Source organism: Rattus rattus, chromosome 3 (assembly GCF_011064425.1).
Source record: "Rattus rattus isolate New Zealand chromosome 3, Rrattus_CSIRO_v1, whole genome shotgun sequence".
Lineage (NCBI taxonomy): Eukaryota > Metazoa > Chordata > Mammalia > Rodentia > Muridae > Rattus > Rattus rattus.
In genome coordinates, this window is record NC_046156.1 from 59,605,110 (window position 1) to 59,617,413 (window position 12,304).

At 49.6% G+C, this 12,304-nt stretch overlaps 1 protein-coding gene across 1 annotated transcript in view; it reads left to right on the plus strand.

Moving 5' to 3' along the window:
• The window catches only part of LOC116896485 (myomegalin), a 196,427-nt gene extending 184,380 nt beyond the window's left edge, over positions 1-12,047 (plus strand). The window contains exons 39-47 of the mRNA XM_032897650.1: positions 1,445-1,634; positions 2,146-2,270; positions 4,799-5,032; positions 6,115-6,234; positions 7,034-7,254; positions 8,038-8,181; positions 9,164-9,302; positions 9,558-9,604; positions 11,026-12,047. Of these exons, the coding sequence (XP_032753541.1) occupies positions 1,445-1,634; positions 2,146-2,270; positions 4,799-5,032; positions 6,115-6,234; positions 7,034-7,254; positions 8,038-8,181; positions 9,164-9,302; positions 9,558-9,604; positions 11,026-11,067 (1,262 nt within the window). The 3' untranslated portion in view covers positions 11,068-12,047. The remainder of the gene's footprint in view (positions 1-1,444; positions 1,635-2,145; positions 2,271-4,798; positions 5,033-6,114; positions 6,235-7,033; positions 7,255-8,037; positions 8,182-9,163; positions 9,303-9,557; positions 9,605-11,025) is intronic.
• Positions 12,048-12,304: the final 257 nt, after the last annotated feature.

Here is a 12,304-nt window from a genome sequence, read left to right on the forward strand (position 1 = left end):
TAGGAAGCCTATTCTTTGAAAGCCTGCCTACATCTAAGAGCAGTGTCTGTTCTGTCAGTTTGGAATCCACCCCCTTCTGTCTGCTCACAGCTGATTGGAACCACAAAACCAGGGACCATGCGTGTCTGTGTTCTCATGCATCCCAGAACAAGTACAGCTCTGGGCAGCTGTCTGGGTCCTGTTCTCCCTTCCTCTGCAGTCCCCTTCAGGCTGCTCTCTGATGGTCCTCCTATGGTTCCATGCCCTCTAGAACTTTCCCAACCCTACTTAACACTCATCTATAAGTGGACATTATTGCCCATGTGGCCTGGGAGGCAAATTACATAGTATTAATGACTTGATTAAATCAATGTATAACTAGTAACAAATGATTTTTATTTACAAATATCTATTGAACAACTGTTAAAAAACTGAGAGCGATATATGAAAGGATTAAGTCCAGAATGAAAGAATGCTTGTAGAGGCAAAAGATGAGAAGAACTGTTTCTAAGGTAGCTACTTAATACGTTTGTGCTAAGTCAGTTCAGAAAGACATGAGGGGCAGGGCCCCTGCTGGGAGATAACCAAGACTCCTGGATGAAGGCAAGGCAGAGAGATTAATCTACCAGTGCATGCTGGGACAGAGGAGGACAACCTCATGGATAGGAAATAGTGATAGAGTTCCATATGAACACAGTTGTACCCAAGGACTAGCCTTATATAAAAGAGTCCCTATAGATCATCTTCAAGAAGTTTTGACCTGGGCTGGAGAGATGGCTCAGCGGTTAAGAGCACTGCTTGCTCTTCCAGAGGTCCTGAGTTCAATTCCCAGCAACCACATGGTGGCTCATAACCATCTGTGATGGGATCTGATGCCCTCTTCTGGTGTGTCTAAAGACAGCTACAATGTGCTCATATACAAGAAATAAATAAATCTTTTTTTTTTTTCCTTCAGAGCTGGGGACCGAACCCAGGGCCTTGTGCTTGCTAGGCAAGCGCTCTACCACTGAGCTAAATCCCCAACCCAAAATAAATAAATCTTAAAAAAAAAAAAAAGTCTGAAGTTTTGACCTGAGAGATGTCACATGCCAGAAAACACCAGCTGTCCCAATTTTCAAAATGCTGAAAAGAATATATACTAAAAACCATAAACAGGAAATCATCGCTGGTCTTTGATAAGACTGAAGATGTATAGTGGCACAGCTACACGTGAGCATCTAGAAAACACTGAGCTTCTACGACCCGCTGCCTCCCCTAAGAGCAAGGGCAGGGGTTGTTAAACGGAGGGTCAGATACCACAAAGAAACACCACCCCCACCCAACCCCCATATGTAGGGCCGGCTAAGCAAAGCCAGACTGCTCAGCCACACAAGACTTTCCTTCTCCTGGCCTCATGGGTGTCTGGGTTTGTCTTTCTAATGAGCTTGAGGTCATGACATAAATGCCCCTGTGCCCTGCTTCTCAGGACACTCCCAGGAAGTGGACCACCTGAGGGAGGCTCTGCTCTCCTCAAGTTCCCAGCTCCAGGAGCTGGAGAAGGAGCTGGAGCAGCAGAAGGCTGAGCGGCGGCAGCTTCTGGAAGACTTGCAGGAGAAGCAGGATGAGATCGTGCATTTCCGAGAGGAGAGGCTGTCCCTCCAGGAAAACAACTCCAGGTAAACAAGGCCCTGGCACGGAATGGCTCCACTTTCCAGTGCAAAAGGGATATTGACAAAGCAGTAGTTTCCTCCTTTGGAAACCTCAGTTTCTCCTTCACTATTTCTGCCTCACTGGTCACTTGGAGCAAAAGGAAGATAGCAGATTTTTTTATACTACAAAGTAGAGAGATGAAATCCTATTACAGAGGTTTCTGTCTGCCAGAGACCAGCAGGAGAGCATTCCCATGCTTGCCATTAGATGCATGACATCACTCTCTGCATGAAGTACAAGTTGCTATCCCAGGGAAAGCCCTGCATGTCTGTCAGTGTGGAGAACACTGTAGGGCAGAGGGGCCTGTAGTGTGCTTACACTACTCCCTGTGCATGGACTTCAGGCTAACTTTACCTGCCCGGGCTCTGCTAAATGAATGTGATGGCCAAGCCAACATCCCAGGCCAACTGAGGCAAAGGTTGGCTCATAGCTCATTTCTCCCACACGGCTCAGTGAACCCTTGCCTCTCCTTGGCAGGCTGCAGCACAAGCTGGCCCTCCTCCAACAACAGTGTGAGGAGAAACAGCAGCTCTCCTTGTCCCTGCAGTCAGAGCTCCAGATCTACGAGTCCCTCTACGAAAATCCTAAGAAGGGCTTGAAAGGTATGCGGACCCCCTCCCAATTCTCGGTAAAACCCAAGGGGAGGCACTGTTGACATGAGCAGATCAAACCTGGGAACCCTTAAGGACAGACTGCAAGAAATCACTTCACCCACTTAATAATAAAAAGCAACTTAATCAGGGGCAAGATTATAGCATGGTCTTGTTTATATAAAGAAATACCCTGGGCTGAAGAGATGGCTCTGAGGTTAAGAGCACTTTCTGTGTGATGAAGGATAGACCATGGCGGCCCATACAGTCAGCATCTTTCCTGTCTCCCTTCCCCATGTGGAGAAATGGATTCAAAACCAAAAGGGGAAAAAATGCCTGATGAAGTAGAACTAATAGGTCTCAGGTTTCAAGGCTAGGTTTAAATATCAGGTACTTTACTAAGCAGTTTCTCTGTCTGCTGAAACAAAAATCTAGTATTTGAGAATCCAAATGGAGGAGGGGAGAGAAAAGAAATTAGAGCTGGAAGTCTAAGGAGCTCACCAGGCTGAGAAGGAAAGGCTGAAGTCCAGGACCGTGGAGCAGTGTGTAAGTCTGCCTGTGGGAGCCCCTCGGTACTGGAGAGGTGAGAAGTCAGCGCAGCGGGAAGAGTGGCTGCTGCCATGTAGAAAGCCTAAAAGCCGAGCCTGGAGTTTACTTTCACAGAAGACAGCTCCATGGGGAAAACAAAGTTTTAAGATGCTAAGTCTGGTAGAACATACTAGAGTCAGGAATTCGGAGACCTCCAATCTGGGGGGAACTTTAGATAAATGTGGAGATGTTCTAGATTAAAAGACAAGGTGCTACTGGGGAGATAAAGGACAGAAATAGCCATGCTAATCCAGAAGGAGGATAGCACATAAGACCTCAGCCCTGGACAGGGAACCAAAGGCATTGAAGGCATAGTTTGTCCTAGGGAAGAGGGCATCATCTGGTTATCCAACATCAAAGGTCAGCCTGGAGACACGAGTCACACTGTGGGATGGAGCAGGTGTGTGAGTGTGTGTGTGAGTGTGTGAGTGTGTGTGTGAGTGTGTGTATGTGTGTGAGTGTGTGTGTGTGTGTGTGTGTGTGTGAGTATGTGTGCTTGTGACAACAACTAGGCCATCAACTGGAAGGGGGTGGTTATATTGTTGAAAGGAGAAGGGGAAGGGGGGAGATGATATAATCTTAAACTCGATAAGGGCAATGGGTGATGGGAATTTTTTCCAAAAAATCAATCAAAAATTAGTGAGAATTTAGAACTAGAGGAAGAGAAAGTATACTAGAACTTTCATCTCTGAAGCTGCTTCATCCTGACTGCCCCTCCCCCACCACACACACACACACACACACACACACACTGGGTGTGTGTACCCCTTTCATACACTGTTCTGTTAGTGCTTTCTTGAGTTCATTTCAAACCAATTACCACTAATGCTCCATAATTCTTTCTTTTGAATCCCAAAGTCCAGCAAGGCAGCTAAACTGCAGGCTTCTCCGTGTACTCGGATGACAAAGCCTATCTGAAGTGATGGGAGGAGAGCCAGTCTCTGTCAGCTTAGACTGTCCACATAGGCTGTGACAGAAATAATGCGTGTTGGGCTAAGGGCTGTGGGCAAGATGTGCAGTGCAGGTAGTAGAAGGTGTAATAGGGTCTTGGTAAAATCCAAAACTAATTCTGCCCTTCAAAATATAAGTGGCTGTCTTAGTTAGGGTTTTACTGCTGTGAACTGACACCATGACCAGGGCAAGTCGTATAAAGGACAGCATTTAATTAGGGCTGGCTTACAGGTGGGAGCATGGCAGCATCCAGGCAGGCATGGTGCAGGAGGAGCCGAGTTCTACATCTTCATCTGAAGGCTGCTAGTGGAAGACTCAATTCCAGGCAGCTAGGTTGAGGGTATTAAAGCCCATCCCACATGACACACCTACTCCAACAAGGCCACACCTCTTAATAGCGCCACTCCCTGGGCCAAGCATATATAAACCAATGCAGTGGTTCTCAGGTTTCGGGTAAGAAATGTTGAATTCTAGACTGCTGATTAGCTCTTTCTATCCTTCTGTGTCAAATACATGTGGTAAATGGAAATGAGAAATTGAAACTTCACTTAGGAATTTTGAGCCCGGGTCTAAGACCTGACTGACTTCCCTGTGGCCTGCTCCCAGAAGCCCCATGTGTTCGGCTTATCCTCTCTGCGTATAGAATCCATCAAATCGCCTCCCTCGACCTTCACTCCTTTTTAGTTCAGTGCTGACCTGCTTTCTAGCCTGCAGGATAAAATTTAACTGAGAGACAACACAGCAGGCTTAATCTCACTGCCAGTCCAAATCCCCGTGGGCATGCATGACTAACCTGATCCTCAGAGAAATCCCAGGCTAGTTACGTGCAGCCTTGCTGCGCTCTCCGTGCTAAATAAGAAGGGTTGTGTCTCACAGACATGGGGCCGAGCCCTGAGACCCCAGTGGGGCCCTTGGCAGAAAGGAATGTCACAGAGCCCTATTTGACTATCACGTGGACGTGCTTGCTCGGTGCCACTGGGTTCCCTCCCTTGTGCTTTCAGCTTTCAGCCTAGATTCCTGTCACCAAGTCCCGGGTGAGTTGAGCTGCCTGGTGGCAGAGATTCGAGCTCTGAGAGTGCAGTTGGAGCAGAGCATTCAAGTGAACAACCGCCTGCGGCTGCAGCTGGAACAGCAGATGGATCACGGTGCTGGCAAAGCCAGTCTCAGCCCCTGCCCTGTTAGCCAGAGCTTCTCAGCCAAGGCGGAGCCGGCAAACCAGCAGCCACCCTTCCAAGGTAAGTAAGAAGAGGGAGGCCAGAGCTGTCTGCTCTGGGATGTCTGGGGGACAGGGCACAGTCTTGCTGAACCGATCGGGCGAGGGTCAGGCAGAATCCAGGGACGCTCCGGGCTCCTGATTGACAGCCTGGGAAGTAGGGTCAGGCCTCCAGAATGTGATTTTGCCTCTTACAAGCCAGGATGCAGCATCCCTGGACATGAAGCTCAGGGTACAGAGGCAATTACAGCTGAAACTTACTTTGTCTACTTCAGGCCAAGTATTTAAACACTCAAGTGTTTTAGTCTACGCCACTTGAAAATGGGGCTTATAAAAAATATAGCCCATATAACCATATGGGCTATATTCTATAGCATTAAGTAAAATAATTGTCAAGGACTTGAAACAATAAAAGTTGATTCCTCATATTTATGTAATGCTTTAAAATTTACTAGTCCCCTCAAATATACAAGTTCATTGAAATAGGGCATTTCCCCCTCTTCTGCATTTCTCATGAGAAAATTGAATCCCAAGACATTGAATAGGCAAGCAAGGGTTCCTGGGCCAAGGGATCAGGATCAGGACCAGATGACTGAGCTTTGCTGTAGTTAATAACATCCAGGGTGACACCAGACGGCTGAACTGCACCCTTTGTGAACCCATTCATTCTCCGGTAAACTCTTTGTTTTTGTCAGTGCCATGTCAAGTGATCTCCTACTGAGCCCTTCTCCCGGTCTTCTCTCTCTCTCTCTCTCTCTCTCTCTCTCTCTCACACACACACACACACACACACACACACACACACACACTCATTTTGTATTTCACTTCACTTCAAGTCATAATGGTACTGGACCCTACATGCAAACTTCTATCCAAAATCGGACTTATAAAATACCTACTGATCTTTTGAACTAGAAATGACACTGATCTTTTGAACTAGAAATGACATTCTCAGGAAACATTCACTTGAGTAGAAGAGCACACACCAGGTGCTCTGCCGTCTCCCGTGCTGTGGCCTATGAGTGCCGGTTCCCTGAGGTTGATCTTGGGCTGTGCACATGCAGCATTTTGGTGACCTGACACAGTGGCTGTCGTGTTCCCTAGGTTCAGCTGCTTCCCCTCCAGTCCGGGACGTTGGCTTGAATTCTCCAGCCGTGGTCCTTCCCAGCAGTTCGTGCTCCGTTCCTGGCTCAGACTCTGCCATCATCAGTAGGACAAACAATGGTAAATACAGCAACAAAAGGACTCAGGTGGTGATGGGAAATTATTGATGCAAACAACCTTGGTTGGCTCTCTGGCCCTGCCTCACCTATGCCTAGCGATCTTTCTCAGCCCCATGCTATGCACAGGCCTCTGCCTTGGTCGCTCTGTCATCGCCCTGCCCTTGAGTAGGGCTCCTGTGTTCGACATCCTTTACCCAGAAACCTACTCAGTAATAGTATTTACCCTGACTGGTTCCCCTGTGGAAAGGCATCGCAGTATCCTTCCTTTTTGCCGTGACGAAGTTTCCTGAGAGCAGAGCAGGTGAGAAAGGTGTGCTCCTGGCTCACCTCTGCAGGTCGTGCTCCACCAGAGCAACGGGGTCACAGGAACTTAAGGGAGCTGTCGCACAGCATCTGACATCAGAACCAGAGAGCCAGGAACACATGCATGCTAGCACTAGAGCCCCTTCCTCACTCCTCCCAGCTCGTGACAGGGAACAGTCCTGTCCACCATTAAGATGTGCCTCCCCACATAAGTTAATGTCATCCAAAGGATCCACCATAGGCAAGCCCAGAGGCCATGCCTCCCAGGTAATTCTAAATTTTGTCTGGTGACACTACCGAAACCCAGTAAAACTGTTTCTATCAAAGTGACATTAAAAATGATTGTACAGAACCCGGAATGCTCTGTGGACTCTGCCATCCTGCAGATTTGAAGGCTGACTTGCTTCTTGCCTCTCTCATTGTCCCTTTGGAGTTGGAGTTGGGGCCATTATTATCTACAACGATGGGTCTGACTTCTGCTTCTTTGTCTGCGCTAGGTTCGGATGAGTCTGCAGCAACGAAGACCCCTCCCAAGATGGAGGTCGATGCTGCTGATGGCCCATTTGCCAGTGGACACGGCAGACACGTCATCGGCCATGTGGATGACTACGATGCCCTACAGCAGCAGATTGGGGAAGGGAAGCTGCTGATCCAAAAGATACTGTCCCTCACGAGGCCAGCACGCAGCATCCCTGCACTGGACGCGCAGGGCACAGAGGTGACCACCCCTGACCTCTTAGTTACTCCTGTCCTCTGGCTGTAACTCCTTTACACCAGCCTTCCTTCTGTGCTTCCCATCTCCCAGCAGCTGGGGAAGTGGCTTATGTTTATTCCGTAGGGACCCTCCTCTGTCTCCCAGAGAAGGCTGACTTGATATTTTGATGGAGAACTCCAGGAAACCCTGCACTTTGATAGGAGTGCTGGCATAAAGCCACAGCCAAGTAGATTGACATCAATCCAGTGGACAGGCATCCATCTGAACTTGCACACGTGGAAGGGAGCAAACCTGATAACCCAGGTTTCCCTGTTCAGACTGAGCAGAGGAGGGGAGGCAGCCATCAAAGCTCTACAGGGCACTTAGGGGTTGAGAGGGAGTAGGCACCAATGATGATGTCATTTGAGAAGCTGGACACTCATGGGTGCTTGCATAGGATAGCCGGATTCATCTACAAGGACCCACTATTGAAGAGCAAGATAGAGTTCCCTGTTGATACGCACAACAAGGCACCATAGACACGCTCTGTCCTCTGTGGTTGCGTTAGAGACAAGGGAGGTACAGCTTCTTAGTGGATGTAACACAGGGATGAGTTTTGAGGGCTTATAGGGCAGGCATCTGGGGGAAGGGTTCCAGGCAAAGGGACTGGGACGGTAAGGGGAAGCCAGGGCTTCCAGCAGGCCTCTCTCCTGTGCTTGTTGACACAGGAAACATGAGCCCCATGCTTGGAGCAACGAGATGCCCCAGTTCCAATGATATTCATGACTCCCCGTCTTCTTTCCCCAGGCACCAGGTACCAAAAGTGTCCATGAGCTTCGGAGCAGTGCCAGGGCTCTGAACCACAGCCTAGAAGAATCAGCTTCCCTCCTCACCATGTTCTGGAGAGCAGCTTTGCCAAACTCTCATGGTTCTGTACTGGTAGGCGAAGAGGTAAGAGGCTGTGTGTTCGGCTGGTTAAAGCCTACCTTTCCGTGCTAGCATGGCCCCGCCCTGCTCCTGACTCCTTTGGCTTTCTTGATGGTCCAGGGTTATGGAGAGTTGGGATGGGCAGAATCTTCATGGGACCTCCTGGAGCCTCAGAGCTGCCATGGCCCCATCGCTACAGTTCTAACACGTTCATTTCCCACCCTCCAACTCCTGATGAGACACCAGAGAGAAGGAAAGAGTATGGCAGGTAGACACAGTCAGCCTGGATATCCAGACATTTCCAGGTCTTGTACCCTGAAGTTTAGCTGAGCTGGTGAAGAGACCTCTTGTCATTTGGCCTTCTTCATCCCTAAGGTGCATGTGATCAAAAGTCCATAGGCTAGCACCATGAGCAAATGGCCTCTTAGCCATGCTCTGGAATCTCAACAGTTTTTACAGTTTGTGTCTCTGGGTCAGGCCTGGGAAAGTCAGCCACGTCCTGGGGTCTCTTGTCTCTCAGGTGGGTTGCGGCCAGCAGAATGTTAGAGGTATTTAAGGATCTCCCCCAGATTCCAGCTGCAGATAACTGTTACTGCTGTCTTTACGGGCCCACCTGTGCTAATTCAAGGTGCTTCATATCTCTGTGGTGGCAGATATCTGTAGACAGTCCCACTGTCCTCTGGCCAGTCCCATCTCTTCAGATATAACATCCCTGAACTCCTAAGTGTCACTCATGATGAGGAATTGAGGATATTCTACTGGACCAAACAGAGCTCTGGCTTTCAGTTGGGATTTGGTGTTGGTCTAGAGCGAGGTTCTCACCAGCAGGCTTCAGTTTCCCTCCCCATTTCTGTCTGATGGCCTGGTCCTCAGCTGTCTCCTGCTGGCATTAGGGGAATTTTAATGGCGGGAATTCAATAAAAAGGTGAGAAGATAGCAATCCACTGTAAAGCCCAGGGTGTGTTTAGCCTGGGGAATGTTGTCTGAGTCTATCCCTCCTCCTCAGGGAAAACTGATGGAGAAAGAACTCCTAGACCTGCGAGCCCAAGTGTCCCAACAGGAACAGCTCCTTCAGAGCACTACTGTGCGTCTGAAGAAGGCCAACCAGAGGAAGAAAAGCATGGAACAGTTCATCGTGAGCCATCGTAGGTGTCCCTGGAGGACGTAGGGGAGGGCTTTTCCTGACACCCAGTCTTGCAGCTCATGAACAGTGACCAGAGGGACTCAGGACTGTTGAGAGAGGAGGGAATGAGATAATGGGGGTGAGGGGTGTTTATAGAAGGGCGTGGCTAGCAACAGACCACACCCAGTAGCAGAGAAAGTGCTTTAGGGAGCATGTGCCAAGCTAGCCCAACTCAGCTGATAATTTCCACATCTGTGGGGCCATTTTATGTTTCCAGTGACCAGGACCCATGATGTCTTGAAGAAAGCACGGACTAATTTAGAGGTAAGGACAGTGCTGTAGCTCCAAGCCAGCCATGCCCCTCAGCCCACCGCTCTCATCCTGTCTGTGGGGCCCCTTGCTAGCTGACACTCTAAGAGGTTTCTGGTCCAGTGTAGGGTGTGGTCCCTCAGCAAGCCCCACCTCCCTCCCCTGACCTCTCTGGGTGCCCTCATCTTTGTCGTCCTCCCTCCCTTTCACTCTAGTTTTCTGTCCTTTATGTGGGATTGGTAGGCCAGGGAAATGTAGTGCAGTTGCCTCATGAGGACAGAGACATTTGGAGTCTTCCTGTGAGACCCACTGTGCACTCAAATTCCTGAGGGGTTCTCTGGAAAAGAAAGCAGAGTAGAACCTTACAGATTGCCCCGGATGCACTGTGAGGTGGGAAGCATCCTTGTCTGTAAAGCTTCCGAACAATCTTTATCCTGTCTCATTGGTGTAGAAGAAAACCTGAAAATAAACACTGCCTCTTAAGGGGAAGGATGGTCTAGCCCTGGTAGGACTTCTGTACGATTACCACAAATGCCACAAATGCCAAGTGCTGCCTCTTCCCCCGGAAGAGGGTGAGAGAAGACTTGGTGCAGATGATGTGGCTAAAGATCAGAAACCATTCTCTGAGGGTAGGCTTGCCGCTGCCAGAGCAGCTGAGCATCTGCTCAACGCTTCCTAATCTCAGCAGGGCTAAGACCCACGCGGAAAGGGGTCTGTGATGTAGCACACTCTGTTATCTTGGTCTAACTTCCCTCCATTCTCTGACAACTCCTTTCTTTCCCGAGCCTCTGTAGCACAACACTTACAAGATTGCCTCTGTGCAGCCATATTCCTGTCCCAGCCAAGGTAACCCAGCATCCTCTGCAACACTGGCTCAGCCTGTGGAAGCTTTCCTTTCCTCTCTGTTTCCTTAGGCCCCTGGAAGGCTGTCAGTGCTAGCCTGTCACTAACTGGCTGTGTGGCTTTGGCTGACCCAAGGTAGACCTCAGCTCCGCTCGCCTCTGAGGTCCTGCTGGCTCCGCCCCTCTCAGAAAGCTGGGATGTGCACTTAGCAGGAGGACTTCCCGCTGAATGTCCTCACAGCTCCTCTTTTGCTTAGCACTTCTTTCTTGGGAAATATGAAGGACCCTCTTGGTTTCCGTTTGCTTATTTGCTTCAGACTACTTGATTTGGAACATGAATGGGCTCCTGAAGGGAGATGGGCGGGGTCCGGCCACTCGACGTACAGAGGTATAAGTAGCAAGAGTCCAGGGGTGTGAAAGGCTTCCGTCTGGTCTGGCCTTCAGGAGCTTCTCCAGGCCACACTCCCACCCCTCCCCCGTGCTTGCTTCCTTCCTAACCAGGCTCCTGGCTCCAGCAATATCTGCCTCTCACTCCAGCCTCCAACAGGGCCTGAACACTCACGCTGACTAGGTGTGTTTTCTTCTTGTCTGCAGATGAAATCCTTCAGGGCCCTGATGTGCACTCCAGCCTTGTGACCCTTGCCTTCCAGGAGCCACATAAAAGGCGAAGCCAGGAGTCCTTAAAACAGCAGGAAGGGTGGGCCTGCCCGCCCCTAGTGCAGCTGCCTGTCTGCTGAGGAATACCTGGTCCGACTCCTCCCCTGCTGGAGCTCCACGGAAGGGCTCAGAGATGTGTCCACATGGGACAGGCAGGAAGGAAAGTGGCATCCTGACAATGAATATGATTAGCCAAGGCCCACTGGGCCCAGCACTAAGCAAAACTCATGTAGACTGTGTAGAAGGCCTCCCGGCACTGCTTCTAGACAGCCTCAGCAGCACGGTGCCCACCTCGTTACAGTTCTCACCTCAGCATCTGTCCTCAAGATAGCCAACTCAGGGGAACTAGGACCTTACCACCCACAAACAGGATGTGTGGTCCCAATGCCAACGCTCCTCAGACAGTTGTAAAAGCACACATCATTGAGTGGCAGCGTCCAGCCGGACACTGTTGGAGACTACCAAACTCCCCTCACTGACCCAGTCTTGGGCCAGGCCAGCTCTGTGGGCCAAGTCTGGTAGTACTTTGGTCTCTACCACCACACCAGAGAGAGTCTATACAGCAAATGTGGTAACTTGTAGGTGCCCTGCACTTAGCCTAGCACCTCCTGTTTCTTACGTGATCTCAAGTTGAACCAACTTCCTTAACTCTGCTGTCCCCTGTAATCCTAACTTCCCTCAGGGGAATTGGGGACTGGTGGCCACATCATGCCTATTGAATGTCTAGTGAACAGCATATCGGTGCCTCTTAATGGCATGGGCAAGGCCTGCTCTGTACTGAAGACTGTGTCTTCACAGTGCTCATAGGACGTGGGTGTGTGTATAAATGTATAATATAGATTTATATATGTCGCTATGGCTATGTGTTGAAGGCCAGCATAATGTGCAGAGCGATGGGTGAGAAGACGCTAAGCAGTCTTTCTTATGGCTATTAAAACTTACTGTGTATAAAGAAATTACTTCCCTTTGCTTCTCATTTCTGTACCAGTTCCCAGAACGAGGATATAGAATATGAAAGACATGCTGCCGCCATCTTGTGTCCCCCAGTGTGCGCCTTATCTTAGCTGGTCTGCCAAGGACCCCGAGTGTGAACCCTAGTCCCCCATGGATTCCACTTCAACAAGACGAAATAAATGATCATGAGCCAGGAAAAACTCACCAAACTGCAGACACAGTGTGTGCATGTGGGAAAGGCACTGCCCACAGGATGAAGAAG